We start from the raw sequence: 15,994 nt of genomic DNA, 5'->3' as shown, positions 1-15,994 counted from the left end.
ATGTAAAAGTAATGTCAATGATAATATTGCTAATCTTCTTCCTCTTCTTCTTTCCGTTACACGACCAACATCAAGTCGACTTGCCGATCACAATCATAACCATAATCATCACTACTATAATTATCATAATATTCACTGTCAAAACCATGAGAATACTGAGTCATTGTAACGATATTAGTCAAAATAAAAAGCAAAAGAGAAGGGAACCACAGACATTTTCTTTCCTACTCCTGACAAGAGATTTGACAATATCAAAACACACAACAACAAGAACAACAAAGGGTTCATCCCAGCCGGAGCCGGCCAACAATGATATTGAAGAGGTACAATGGCAAAGGGAAGAAAAGAAAGTTTCAGTTTCAGTTTCAGTAGCTCAAGGAGGCGTCACTGCGTTCGGACAAATCCATATACGCTACACCACATCTGCCAAGCAGATGCCTGACCAGCAGCGTAACTGAGCGCTTGTCCGAAATCCTGTGAGCTTGACCCTGTCCCGTCTTCTTTGTTGGTTGAATGTATTGATGTTCTACTGCCACATATTACTCATGTCATCAATTCTTCCTTGCTGTCTGGTTGTTTCCCTGAAAGCTTCAAGTCTGCTGTTGTACGTCCACTCATCAAGAAACCATCTTTGGATCATAATTGTTTGAAAAATTATCGACCTGTCTCTAATCTGTCATTTTTATCAAAACTGCTAGAAAAGATCATATTGTCTCAGCTCTTAGCTCATCTGGAGCAGAATGGTTTACTTAATTCCCACCAGTCAGCTTACAGACGTGGTCATAGTTGCGAAACAGCCCTTCTTAGAATAGTGAATGATTTGCTTTCGGGATTTGATGAGGAGAAGATATCTGTTCTCGCTCTCGTAGATTTGTCAGCAGCTTTTGACACTATCGACCACTCTATCCTCTTGAACAGACTTAAAACTTCCTTTGGTATTCGTGACACTGCACTAGAATGGATCACGTCTTACCTGTCAGATCGTACACAGAAAGTGTGTGTAAATGGTACATACTCTAGAGTATCTGCCTTGAAATATGGTGTCCCACAAGGGTCCGTCCTAGGTCCTGTTCTTTTCGTGCTGTATGCGGCTCCTGTGTCGGATGTCATCAGTCATCATGCGATGTCGCATGAGAGCTTTGCTGATGACACACAACTTTATCAGTCGGCTTCCATAGCTGAATTTGATGCACTGGTGACTCAAACACAGGAGTGCATTGCTGGCCTAAAGGACTGGATGACTCTCAACAAGCTGCAATTAAATGATGATAAGACTGAATTTATGATAACCTGTCCAAAGAAGTTTCGTCAACATCCTTCCTTTCCTGACTCTGTTCTGATCAATAGCACACCTGTTTCACTTTCTCCCTCTGTTCGCAGTCTTGGTGTAATCCTGGACCAGTCTCTTTCCTTCCAACAGCACATTTCGAATATCTGTAAAGTTGCCTATTTGGAACTGCGTAGAATCAGCTCTATCCGCCACTATCTCTCAACCGATGCAACCAAGACACTTGTATGCTCTCTGGTTCTCTCAAGATTGGATTACTGCAACTCTCTTTTGGCCGGCCTTCCCAAATACCTGTTAGACAGACTCCAACGAATTCAGAATAACGCTGCCAGACTCATTTGCAGAGCTTCTAAATTTGACCATGTTTCTCATCTCCTTCAGTCTCTCCACTGGTTGCCTGTTTCTGATCGAATAGACTATAAGCTATCCACTCTGACCTTTTCTGCAGTCAACGGATCTGGCCCAAAGTATCTTTCTGAACTCATCCATATCTATACCCCGTCTCGCCAGCTCCGTTCTTCCTCTGATACTCGACTTCTCAGGATACCTCACGTCAGAAGTAAGACCTATGGACACAGATCGTTTTCTTTTCAATCGCCAAAGACGTGGAACAAGCTACCTGATAACCTCCGTCATTCTGATTCCCTCGCATCTTTTAAATCTCGTCTCAAAACTCACCTTTTCCCTCAGCAATAAGTTCAGTTGTGGCAGGCCCACAACTACATGCATGTATATGAATGTCTATTGTGTGTGCGTGTGTTTATGTAAGTATGTGCCTGCCTATGTGTGTGTATGTGTTAGGGTAGCTGTTAGATACACATGTATGTTAAAATGTATGTATGCAGTGTGTGCGTGCGTGCGTGCGTGCGTGCGTGCGTGCGTGCGTGTGTGTGTGTGTGTGTGTGTGTGTGTGTGTGTGTGTGTGTGGTCACATTTTGGTGTGTGTATGTAACATAGATATAATGTTTTATGTTATCAAAAGCGTTTTTGTAAAGCACCTAGAGCAGATTTCTGGATAGTGTGCTATATAAGTATCCATTATTATTATTATTATTAACCCAACGAACTTAGTCAGGCTTTGAGAAAAAAGAAAAAGAAAAAAAAGGTGAATAAATAATAGATAAGCGTACATAAATAAATAATAATTATAATATAAAAAAGGGGTAGTAGTAATAATAATAATAAATAAATAAATAAATGGATAAAGAAAAGAAAATAACTAGAATATCATCCACACCCCCACATGAAGAGTGTATGTATAAGGATACACCCCCCAAACATGCATATATTTTAATCGACAGCCAGTTATAGATTCTTTTGTGGCTGTAGTCCACTGTGAGATCGTAACGTGTGATATAAGGCATTTCCAATTACTCAGTGACTGATTCGCATTAGTACCACTTTGTTTTAAAAATACATGTGTGCATTCATTGTTAATACTGATACTACAATTATAGCATGCTCTTTTTGACTCGCTTGCGTGAACAAAGTGAGTCTACGTTTTAACTCTCTCCATACGAACGGCGAAAGAGACGACGTTAACAGCGTTTTACCCCAATTACCATCATCAAAATATTGCAAGCGGAAGGCTCTTATCCTGAAGAGGTTAATGTTGACAAAGAATACCACAATTCTGACGACAGAAGCTAAAGGTTGGGTCATTGAGACACCCACTGGACATCCGAGGGGTCTGTGTAGAGGAGAAGAGAGGGCTGGCCGTACTGAGTGAGTTAACCCGGTGTTCGTGTGTGTGTTTGTGTGTCACGGTGTGCGTGTGCGTGGTAAACTTTAACCAGTGCCATTTTCCATGGAAATACTTTGCCGGTCCGTCAATACCATCTTCGGCTTAAAAATCGTAGGAAAAAAAATCTTCAGTCATACCAATAAGAGTTTGTAAGTCTCCCGAATTAACTTGAAGCCGTGTGGACTCTGTCATTAACGGTTTATTTCGTTGAGGCCATTTCCGGGATTCCGAAAACACCATAAGCTTATAACCGCATCCCAGTTGCAGTAGCCCTGGAGTAACGGTGTGACCTTGATCTTTCCTCTGTGTTCGCATCAGTACAGTTTCAGTAGCTCAAGGAGGCGTCACTGCGTTCGGACAAAACCATATACGCTACACCACATCTGCCAAGCCAAGCAGATGCCTGACCAGCAGCGTAACCCAACGCGCTTAGTCAGGCCTTGAGAAAAAACAACAACAACAACAAAAAACAAACGGGGGAATAAATAATAGATAAGCTTGCATAAATAAATAAATAAATAAATAATAATTATAATATAGAAAAAGGTAGTAGTAATAATATTAGTAATACTAATAAAATGATAATAATAAAATATAAATAAATAAATAAATAAGGCAACAATGGTGATAAATAAGCGAATAAATGTAAAACATGAAGACACACATTCACACATACACCCACACATCCATAACAGAAATGCACCAAACATGCAGTTTCACAGATATGAAAGCACAGTCAAATACATATAAACGTACCTGAGCTCCAACACACACACACACACACAATACCTTGCACCTCCTCTACCCCCCTCCTCCACACACTCATTTCTAGTCTGAGTATCGCAGCTTCCACGACACACACACACACACACACACACACACACACACACACAAACACACACTCACAGAGATGAACACTTACTTGTACAAGCACATATGAAAGCACAGTCAAATACATATAAACGTACATGAGCTCCAACACACGCATCAGTACAAATATACAGAAATTCAAATTCTGGACAGAACACATACACTGTATCATCGACGTGTTTACTGCACATGAACCTTTTAAAGTGGATACTCAATTAGCTAGAATGAATATAAAAGGGAAATTGAATCGACCGTGTTGTACTTTCGGGGGGAGGAGGGGTGGGTGGGTGTAACTAAACTTGTACATCTATTTAGATCCAGAGAAAAACGACTAAATGTCACTATGTGATTGTGGCGATAGCTACGTCTCCTTCATCGCGGCGGACTTGAAAAATTCTTAATTGCCCTTAAAGAATTTTTAAATGCCTGAGATACACCAAAATGACTGAGTACTGATGATTTTAACAGCGTTATGACTTGGAATATCGCAATCGATTTATCGCCCTTAAAAAAGCAATAGTATAGTGACGGTGAGACAATTTCTTCCCGTCCGATCATGCCGGGTTCGAATCTGTGCTCAGGCCTTTTTTTTTCTTTTTCTTTTTTAACCCGAAGCTTTTCAATAACAAATACACTGAACACAGTTTAACGATTTTTTTGTATTGTATTTGAATTTCTCTTTTTTTTGTCACAACAGATTTCTCTGTTGAAATTCGGTGACCGTGAGCGCGTCGCTACGCTGAGAGCGCCACCTTTTTTTCTTTTCTTTTTTTTTGTGTGTGTGTATCACAAGCGAGTGTTAAAGACCTTGCCTCTCTTGTTATAACTTGGTTCTCGTATTCTGCCGTGCCTTTTCATGTGCAGGCTTTGCAGGCGTCTGCCGGCTGTAACCAGTTGAGTGCGGTTTTTATCAGTGCTTGAACACACAGATAAAGGGTGGCTTCAAACACACACACACACACACAGTGGTTAAACTTTTGTAGTCACCGCAATAAAAATACACAGCATTACATTCAATCGACACTCCCAGTCACGTGATAGCTAAATTTAGACAATCTTTGCAACCAATGGGATTGCAGACTTCATTCGTGTCCGGAACGTAACAAAACCGGAAAAGTGGGCAGACCGAAATCATTTCACATTTAGCAACACATCTGAACAAAGTAAGTGGAGTAAAATGTCTGAATTTAATTGCATTGAATTATGATACTGACTGAATATGGACTTAAGTGTGTGTGTCTTTTGAGTTAATAGTCTGTGTGACAGAGTCGATAAATACATTTCCTTGTTCTGAACAGTTGTCCTCGGAAATGAAAGTGCGCAAGAGGAGTTTACGGAACGAGTTTGCCTGACAGAACCTTGTCCACGAATTTCTGACCCTTAAATAGGAGAAATAAGTTAAGGGGTGAAAACGTACTAATACCATCAGCAGCCTGTTCCCATGCTATGACAAAGTGAATAAAGACAAGCACGCACACCTGTAGGTACAGACACACACGACAGTCGCAAAATAATTATTGCAGTCTCATAAAATTTATTTGCTTGACGTTACTCGCTTCGTCATGGCGTGGGGATGGGCTGGTTGTGATGTTAGTACTGGGTATATTTTTGGTCCTGCACTTTAATTTTGTGTGTAGATATGACAGTGTAGTGCTTGTTGGAAGAAGATCGTGATGTATGGGGGCAGGGGTCTTCTTCTTCTTCTTCTTTCCGTTACTCGACCAACATCGACTTGCCGATGACACTGTCATGGTTCATGCATGCTGGGTATTTTCGTGTCTCCATAACCTACCGAACACTGACATAGGTTACAGGATCTTTAACGTGAGTATTTGATCTTCTGCGTGCGTATACACACGAATGGGGTTCAGGCACTAGCAGGTCTGCACATATGTTGACCTGGGAGATCGGAAAAATTTCCACCCTTTACCCACCAGGCACCGTCACCGTGATTTGAACCCGGGACCCTCAGATTGAAAGTCCAACCCTTAAACCACTCCGCTATTGCGCCTGTCATGGGGTGATATGGAGAGGGACTTGGTGTGTAGGCTGGGATGTTAATGAAGAGATGATGATAGAGGGGTTGCATAACTTGTTATATTGCATTAGTTGATAAAGTTGTGGCATCTGATAGTTTGCCAATGTGCAGCTCTCACTACTGTGTGTTCACCAGCTTGGTCTTAACGCTGGGAACATATTCTGTGTGGACAATTTTGTTATTGAGAAAGCCCCGCTCTCCTGCCGTTTTCACAGGTGTTATTTTATTAAATGTTTGTAACAGGGGTGGTGAATTTGCCATGGTGCATTGTGGATGCAGAATTAAGCTCTTGATTTGAAGACTACAGGTTTCATGTGCTCCAAAAATTATTATTATTATCTTATTCTATTTTGAATTTATTCATTAATTCTTCTTATCGTGATCATTATCATGATTTTTATTGTTAATATTGTTAGGATTAATTTAGACATGTGAGACATGTCCAACAAAGTATTCTCTCTCCAAGCCCAAGGGAAAGAACTACCAACAGGTATTGAATCACTAAAAAGCTGTTGAACAAAAGTGGTTGACTGTATCCCTTAAACTGTGTAGCCTGTCACAGGCTTTGACTGTTTGATTTCAAACAAATTAAACCAGTTACTTGTTTGTTATTTATGCCTAAAATGTAAATCAGTTGCTTGAGAACCAGTTTTTATTCCATGGCCATTGTGTTTACCAGCGAACCAGAGTATTTGAATATGTGGGGTGCATGTGTAGAACAAGGTTTATAAAGTATTGGGTGGTTTGTGCAACATGCATGTCCATGCATATGTGGGTGCCATGTGAATGAGTGGGTATGGGAGAAAAGAGATAATATATGGTTGTACCAACCAGTTCAAGGGATACAAAAACTAGACAGTACACCCACACTGTCGCAGAGGAAATTTGAGCAACTCTTGAAAGATGAATTGATGAATAGAATGACACTATAGTCTTCCCATTTGGCAAAATGCTGAAATGGTTAAAGCTTCTGGTGGGCTGTAAAAATCCTGATGAAAATGAATATAGCTATCTGTTTACAGTTCTGAAATTATGTAGAATGCTGTAATTATAGTTGTTGTTTTTTCATTTCTTTTCACAGGTGTTTGAGCAACGCTGAGGGACTGATTGTGCTGCCAACTCTTGCACCTACCAATATCAAGACTTTTTGCATATCTGTTAGCACAGAAATCCCATCAGCTTTCATCATCCTGACTGCTCCACTTCTGCAGTATATACTATTATACTGTGTAAATTATTAATGCCCCTCATCTCACCTCACACTTCAAAAGCAAACACTTGACAGCAGTGGCATAATCATGGCCATCAGAAAAGTTTGCACCACTGTCACAGTGCTGCTGATTTTCATGACAGCTTTCCCTGAGTGTTTCTATTGCACAAACATCAGTCATGTGACAACCACATGTGGTGATCAAGTCGCCATTAAAACTCCTGACCAAGGTTACCTCATAGTCAACCTCACCTTCAACCAGTCCCAGCCGGATGGAGCAGCATGCAGCTGGTTAATAGCTGCTGGAAACAGCACCATGAGCAACCAGGTTGTGTTGACAGGTATCGCTAATGCTAGTACCCTTTCCTGTGACAAGAATGTTTTCTCTGTGTCCGAGAAGAACCCAGCTGATGGCACCCTTAACCCCATAACTCTGGAATGCATGGACAAGCTTTTCAATCCAGATCTGACCATTTACAATCCAGTGGTTGGTTATCCTGGGTTCTCAATACTGGTCAGTTTGAACACAACATCAGCTTTGACAGAGAACTTCCTGTTCATGCGCATCATGGCTTTTGTATGGACGGATGAAGTGTGCCCAAGAACTGAACGCAGAATAGTCATTGCTCAGCCAGGAAGTGAATACAGCAGTGAGAGACTTAGCCCAGCCGGTTTGTTGAGCCGGTTTCCAGACAACATGGTGTGCAAGTGGGAGTTTAGATCTCCCGATGAAGGTGTGGTGAACCTGGAGTTGAAGACATCCTGGTACGACTCGGACAGCTCACATGAGTGCAGAGGAGGAGATCACTTTGTGGTGATGGACGGGAACGTCAACAGCACGGCAGGCCCCACCATCATCCCCCTGTGCAAGGACCCAGGTGTCCACTTCACCCACTCCAGCACCACAGGGTCCATACTGGTCAACCTGGTGTCGGACAGCTCTGGCGGTGCGTATCAGTCTTTTTACTTCAAGTACTGGTCAGTCCAGTCCTGCCCGTCCATACTAATGCCAATGTTGGCCAGGGTGGGAGAGAAGTACCGCTTCAAAGGGAGCTCCTTCAGTCTGCAGGGGGCAGGACAAGAGCAGCGCTGTCAGTGGCGCATCTACACTGGAAGAATTAGAGTCATCAAACTGTACCAGCTGGAGGCTGCACAGTTTCAGCAGGACTGTGATGAGAGCAAGGACTACCTGCTTGTCAATGGCCACAAAGTCAGCATCTGCAATGGCAACGCATTTCCTGTGTGGAGCGAAAATACAACCATGTACATTGCATTTCACTCAAACACAGAACAGGTCAGGCGATCATTTTTGCTGCACTTCACAGCAGTGTACAAGTCTGCTTGTCAAGGGTTTCCTGTGCGGAAGACGGTCGTTGGATCCAAGTATGTGGCAGATCGTGTGGTGATGAAGTCAATACCTCTGGGAGACATTGAAAACGGGCTTGTATGCCAGTGGATTTTTACTGCAAAGGATAAAGGTAAGCGGCAAAGATTTGCAGTCAGCATATATGATATGCCTATATGAAAGTATTGTGTGTATGTATTTTGGTGTGTCAGTTTCATACCATTTAAAGTATCGACATGAACACATTTGAAAGTCCACTTTGCCGAGTAACATTATGAGCTATTAATGATACACAATTATGTAATCAGAACTTAAAGTAGAACATTTCCTACGTAATGGTATACTTATGAGGCTCACAGAAGCAGGCACACAAGCTGAGGAGGACCAATAAAATTGTTTGGTCCAACCCTGTTTTTGTGAAACACACTGACAGTGAATGAGGAAATACAAATTATAAAGTAACATTTTTTTGTTCTGTTGTTGATTTTGCATAGGTTGGGTGTATGTGCACTTAACGATCAATAGATGCAGTCAAGACAGAGGAGAAAACTTTGCACGGTTACTTAGTGAGCCTGCTGCAGTGTGACAGATTTGGTGGTGGTGTTCATAACCCCCTTGGGGATGCTGGGTGTCTTTCCCATCTTCACACACGTTTCATGGTGTATCATTAATAGATATATATATAACAAACAGGAAAAAAAATGAGATAGAGCAATGGAAGAGAAGGGAAGTGCATGAAGTAAAACAAGTTGGTAGACGATTTTAATCATGAACACATAGGTTCTGATTATAGTTATATTTATAGTCTGATTATCTCATATCACTTGAGCAGAACACATGCCCTTGTGCCTAAATTACAGTTTAAAGTAACGAACTTATGCTGGCTGTCAGTAGTGTCATTATTACTTGCCTTGAACAATTTGCATGGAATTGGAATGCATTATATAACTGATATTGTAATAAACTCATCATGACCGAGTTTCTGTGAGTCATATGTGCTTCTGTCATCTGTCAGTGTGCTGGTGAAGCCTTGCAACATGGGAACATTTTGCCTAAATTGCATTTCCTGTGTTGCCTAAATTGCATTTCCTGTGTTGCCTAAATTGCATAACACCCATACTGTGATTATGATGCAAGTATTGTTTAACAGTTAACATAAAATAAAATGAGGTCATTCGGATGAGATGATAAACTGAGAGCGCACGTGCAGCAAGCATTTAGCACATTTTAAAGAACCCACAGCAACCAAAAGGCTGTCCCTGTGATCTTCTGTAGCAAAATCCAATGATAGTCCTGGAAACAAATACACTAGCAAGCACAAAAAAGAAGAAAAAAGTGGAAACGTGGTACTTTCACTGTAATGATGCACTCCCCATGGTGAGAAATCTCTGTCATGACAAAAGAGTAGTACAATACAATACAATGCAATGCAATGCAATGCAATACAATACAAATGCAATACAATAGAATACAGTGGTACATATAGAGATGTGTTTTTCAAATTTATTTATGAAATGGAAGTTTTACTAATGGTTCAGTTAAGTTTTTATTAGAAACACCAGTAACAATTTGAAAATGATGATTGATATTAAATGATAATGCATTTATTTATCTTTCTTTTCTCTCAGGAAATGGCATCATAGTGAGTGTGGACTGGGCGGAGGATTCCTCACGTGGTGTCCCCTTTGACAAAGACAGCTGTTCCTTTCCCAACTTCCATGTCTACAATGGCGACTCCGCAGACAACTCTTCGGAAATCACCCCCACATGCTCGGCAGACAATTCCACCATCAGCTACACCAGCACCGCCAGGGACCTGCGGTTTGTGTACCAGCGCCAGTCGGGCGTGGCGGAGTCTGGCTTTGTCATGAAGTTGAATCAGGTGAGGGAAGTGTCCAACGACGGCGGTGCCGTGAAAAGTGCATCGCTTCTTTGCTGGGGAGCGGCTCTGGTTGGGTTGTTTGTTTTTGTGCTGTTTGATCTCACTGGTTAGTTGATCTCATCAGTGAGAGAAAGAGAGTGCCTTTGATTGTAACCAAGTATGGGAACATGTCTGTGTTTCCCCAGGTCTGTATTCTGCCAGTTCTCCCCCCGGTCTGTATTTGTTTCATCACATGCTTTTAGGTTGTGGTCAGTAGTTGTAAGAACTGGTGAAAAAGCAGTAATATTGCATAAATTTATAAGAAAGAACTGATCATCAATGCAAAAAGATGCTGATATAATGCAAGATACACACTTTTGGTTAGTGATCAGTACTGGTGAAGAAGTCTATGTGTTGCATAAACATACTATACTACATTAAGAAAACTGTTTTGCAGTGGTCAGTTGTGATCCTTAATGGTCAGCAGCAGTCAGTAGTGTCAGATAATGGTTTAGTCCTACCTAGAGCCTTCACAAAAAAATACAATCAGAACAGTTAGATAGTGGTCAGTAATGGTTAGCAGTATTCAGTGATACTCAGCCAATGGTCAGATCTTGTTAAGAAGTCGTATTACTGCACAACCATCATGATGTAATGTAATTTAACACTGTTAATGGTCAGTAATGGTCAGGCAGCAGTCAAACACCTGCTAAGATGTTGCGATAATGCACAGATGAGACAAAATAAGCTCAGCACTTTTGGTTTGTGGTTAGTAATGGTCAGCAAAGACCTGGGGGAACATTGACATAGGTGAACAAAGGGATGAACCCCCTGCACTCCCTGCCCCCCCCCCACCCCCCCTCTCTCTGCTTCTCCCCTCTCCCTATCTTATTCTCTGATCATTATTTGTGCGTTTCTTTTCTCTTTGTTTTTTTTCTGTTGATTTTTTTTGTTTTCAAAGGAATGGTTTGTCTGCTTTGTTATTTTTTTTAACCAAAAATTGACAGGGACAAATTTGCTGCTGTGAAATGTCATACTTCATAGGTTCTTTTAGGGGCTGGGAATACACTTGTATGTAATCTGGGTACAGGCCCAGGTGTTGTGCTGTCTGGAAATTGTGAATACATTGTTTTTGTGTGTGCATTAATGGCAGTTTTTCTACAGAAAATTGACAGGGACATCTTTGCTTTTGTGGAATATCATGGGGTTTTTTTTTCATGATAAGTATGCACACACTTGCTGGCTCACGCACACACACACACACACATACACGTGCTCACGCAATGCACACACGCATGCACGCACGCACACACGCACACACACACACACACACACACACACACACACACACACACACACACACACACACACACAGGCCCAGTTCTCCCACCTGGTGACTGAACCTGATTCTCCTTGCTTTCAAAATATGATGGTCAGTCGTGTCCAGCTGTGACCATCAGAACAGCAGAGGAGGCAGCTGCTGTCCCGACTATTTGGACTAGAATTTGATTATAAAAATGCTTTCTAAATGATTGTGCAATAAATAACCAAAGGACTGTCACTCCACTGACTCACTGTAACACTTGTACCCAAGTACTGATTCATTTGTAACATCTTGCTGCATCCCTTGGATCGAGTACAGATATTTTTGGACTGGAGTGGGCCAGCTGAATTTCACTTTCTCAGTCAGTTGCATTCCCACTTGGTACTTTAAGCTTGTTAGCTTTAGGTGCAACATTGTTATCTGGGCCATGTTGCATAAGGCGATCTTTGCAGTGCTAAGTTTGCTGAGAGTTAAGAATGTTCCTAAGTATTTGGCATTTACTTTGGAGTTAGGTACACTCTGGTAAGTTTGCTCATGCAACCCGCCCCTGGTGTTTTCAAGAGGACTTGGCATGCTTTTGATGTACACTCAGCTGTTGAAGGGCTGGTCCGTGATGGGTGCAGTAGCCGAGTGGTTAAAGCGTTGGACTTTCAGTCTGAGGGTCTCGGGCTCGAATCTCGGTAACAGCACCTGGTGGGTAAAGGGTGGAGATTTTTCTGAACTCCCAGGTCAACATGTGCGGACCTGCTGGTGCCTGAACCCCCCATGTGTATACGCACGCAGAAGATCAAATACGCATGTTAAAGATCCTGTAATCCATGTCAGGATTTGGTGGATTATGGAAACAAGAACATACCCAGCATGCACACCCCTGAAAACGGAGTATGGCTGTGTACATGGCAGGGTGAAAACGGCCATACACATAAAAGCCCACTCGTGTGCATACAAGTGAACATGGGAGTAGCAGCCCATGAAGGAAGAAGGGCTGGTCCACAGAAAGTGCAGCTGCCCTGATGGGGTAGAGAGTGTGAAAAAAGAACAGTTTGCAGGCAGTATCAACCAGTTCATTATACTGGATTGATTTATTTTGTTGTTTCACATCAGTCTACAGAATCTGCAGATAATGAATGGAGATTTTGGTCTACATTTAACTGGCATTGTTCTTTTGGTGCTAATGTTTTGGTTTTATTAATCATTGAATGGTTTTGATTGTTTTGCTTGTGCAATATTACTGATGAAAGCATTTATCATGTGTTGATTATACATCAGGTGTATGAAAATGCTCAGCTTCAAGAATCTAAAAGTTCTGATATTGTCTATCACAGTGCTGAATGGCATCAGTCCAACAATGTTTTTCTTCCTTTTCCCAGGCTCTGACAATGACCGATACCCCTCCCCCACCCCCCTCCGTCCCCACCCTCCCCCATGCAGCCCCCTTTCAGAACTCTCCCCACCCACCACTCCTTTCTCCCCCCCCCTCCTCCTCTTTCCCCTCCCCTTCTGTGCCAGATCCACTCCTTTCCCCCCCCCCCTCCCTCCTCTTTCCCCTCCCCTTCTGTGCCAGATCCACTCCTTTCTCCCCCCCCCCTCTCTTTCCCCTCCCCTTCTGTGCCAGATCCACTCCTTTCTCCCCCCCCCCCTCCTCCTTTCCCCTCCCCTTCTGTGCCAGATCCACTCCTTTCTCTCCCCCCCCCCTCCTCTTTCCCCTCCCCTTCTGTGCCAGATCCACTCCTTTCTCCCCCCCCCCCTCCTCTTTCCCCTCCCCTTCTGTGCCAGATCCACTCCTTTCTCCCCCCTCCCCTCCTCTTTCCCCTCCCCTTCTGTGCCAGATCCACTCCTTGTCTCCCCCCCTCCCTCCTCCTTCTCCCCTCCCCTTCTGTGCCAGATCCACTCCTTTCTCCCCCCCCCCCCCTCCTCTTTCCCCTCCCCTTCTGTGCCAGATCCACTCCTTTCTCCCCCCCCCCTCCTCTTTCCCCTCCCCTTCTGTGCCAGATCCACTCCTTTCTCCCCCCCCCCTCCCTCTTTCCCCTCCCCTTCTGTGCCAGATCCACTCCTTTCTCCCCCCCCCTCCTCTTTCCCCTCCCCTTCTGTGCCAGATCCACTCCTTTCTCCCCCCCCCCCTCCTCTTTCCCCTCCCCTTCTGTGCCAGATCCACTCCTTTCCTCCCCCCCCCTCCTCTTTCCCCCTCCCCCTTCTGTGCCCAGATCCACTCCTTTCTGCCCCCCCCCCTCCTCTTTCCCCTCCCCTTCTGTGCCAGATCCACTCCTTTCTCCCCCCCCCCCCTCCTCTTTCCCCTCCCCTTCTGTGCCAGATCCACTCCTTTCTCCCCCCCCCCTCCTCTTTCCCCTCCCCTTCTGTGCCAGATCCACTCCTTCTCCCCCCCCCTCCTCCTCTTTCCCCTCCCCTTCTGTGCCAGATCCACTCCTCTGCTTTAACTAAAGTGAACAGTTTTGTGATTGAAGTCAGGTTGCACACTCGTGCAACAACCACATTGTTATATATATAATTTTGTGTGTTAATCTATTATGTATGTATCTGTTCAGGTTAGATGGTTTTTGTTATGTGTGTGGGTTTTTTTTTTTTTTTTTTTTTTTTTAATCCTTTGGCAAAAATTTGATGGAATGGTCAACATCAGAGGTATGTCCTAGGTTAACTTTGCATGATTGAATAATTATAACTGCTCGTGGCTAATTTTCTTTTCAGGGTTGTTTCTTTTCAAGTTCTAAGGTATGGCCCTTGTGGTCAGTTTGCGCGTTGGGTTACGCTGCTGGTCAGGCATCTGCTTGGCAGATGCGGTGTAGCGTATATGGATTTGTCCGAACGCAGTGACGCCTCCTTGAGCTACTGAAACTGAAACTGGTCAGTTTGGCCATAAACCACAATGATGATGATAATAATTGTGTGACCTTGATGTTCATTTATTCAATCAGTGCAAGTTTTATTGGTTTTTGTGTGCATTTGCTGGTTTGCACATGTATGTCCATGCCTAGAGTGAAGATATATTTCAAATTCACATATATACATATACACAGTGCATGTTGCTGTCAAAAAGTGCCAAAGAAAATATTTTGAAATGTTCAGTGAAAAAATAAAGGTGGAATAGTTTTTGTGTTAAAAAAAAAAAAATCCATGGTTTTGTAGGCACATGCACATATGCTCAAGTATGTTTGTGCATGCATGTGTGATTCTTGAATCATGCCTTTGCGAAAGAGTACTTCATGACATTCACATAATTTCACATATGATATGGTATTGATTTTTTTGGGGGGAGGGTGCTGGGGGGGTGGGGGGGGCTGTGTATGCAATATGTTTGTGGTGCTGATGACTTGTAAGAATCCTGACAATTGTTTATAGAAATAAATAATTATGCTTGTCAAAATACAGGAACTTTAATGCATTGATACCCAACTACATATATATATATATATATATATATATATATATATATATATATATATATATATATATATATATATATATATATATATATACAGGATTTTGTCAAAATACAGGAAATTTAATGCATTGATACCCAACTACATATATATATATATAATTTTGTCAAAATACAGGAAAATTAATGCATTGATACCCAACTACATATATATATATATATACACAGGATTTTGTCAAAATACAGGAAATTTAATGCATTGATACCCAACTACATATATATATATATATATATATATATATATATATATATATATATATATGATTTTGTCAAAATACAGGAAATTTAATGCATTGATACCCAACTACATATATATATATATATATATATATATATATATATATATATATATACAGGATTTTGTCAAAATACAGGAAATTTAATGCATTGATACCCAACTACATATATATACAGGATTTTGTCAAAATACAGGAAATTTAATGCATTGATACCCAACTACATATATATACAGAATTTTGTTTTTTCAACTGATTTATCCCCCACACAAAATAAGTGCTGATCTTTGCTGTGGTTCAAAGAGAACTGGCTCATCCAAAGTTCACAAGGTCATCTTTTTGCCTCGTTTTTCTGAATTAGCTCCCCTTTGCGCCTTCTGCATTTGTGGGCTGCACCGCCCATTATTCACTCACATTTATTAGTGAGCTTTTTTTTTTTTCCCTGACTCTTTTTGTCTTTTGCCATGTAGGCAACTGTACTCAGTTTGCGGAGATGTGCTTGCTGGATGTGTTCATAAATTTTTTTTTTTTTTTTTTTTTTTTTAAAGATTCCATATTGCTGACATGGGTTACGCAGGATCTTCAAACATGTATATTTAATTTTCTGCATGCTTGTACACATGA

The 15,994-nt window shown here is 42.0% G+C and overlaps 1 protein-coding gene across 1 annotated transcript; it reads left to right on the top strand.

Annotated features, from left to right (window-relative positions):
- The first annotated feature begins 4,958 nt into the window (after positions 1–4,958).
- Positions 4,959–13,308, top strand: LOC143283294 (uncharacterized). Its single transcript, XM_076589478.1, has 3 exons — positions 4,959–5,065; positions 7,022–8,628; positions 10,124–13,308. The coding sequence occupies exons 2-3, from the start codon at positions 7,239–7,241 to the stop codon at positions 10,486–10,488; spliced, it is 1,755 nt and encodes a 584-aa protein (XP_076445593.1). The 5' UTR covers positions 4,959–5,065; positions 7,022–7,238; the 3' UTR covers positions 10,489–13,308.
- The last annotated feature ends 2,686 nt before the right edge of the window (positions 13,309–15,994 follow it).

The sequence above is a fragment of the Babylonia areolata genome, chromosome 6 (genome assembly GCF_041734735.1).
Source record: "Babylonia areolata isolate BAREFJ2019XMU chromosome 6, ASM4173473v1, whole genome shotgun sequence".
Classification (NCBI taxonomy): domain Eukaryota; kingdom Metazoa; phylum Mollusca; class Gastropoda; order Neogastropoda; family Buccinidae; genus Babylonia; species Babylonia areolata.
The sequence above is the reverse complement of the archived record's forward strand: the minus strand, read 5'-3'. Positions and strand labels throughout refer to the sequence as shown.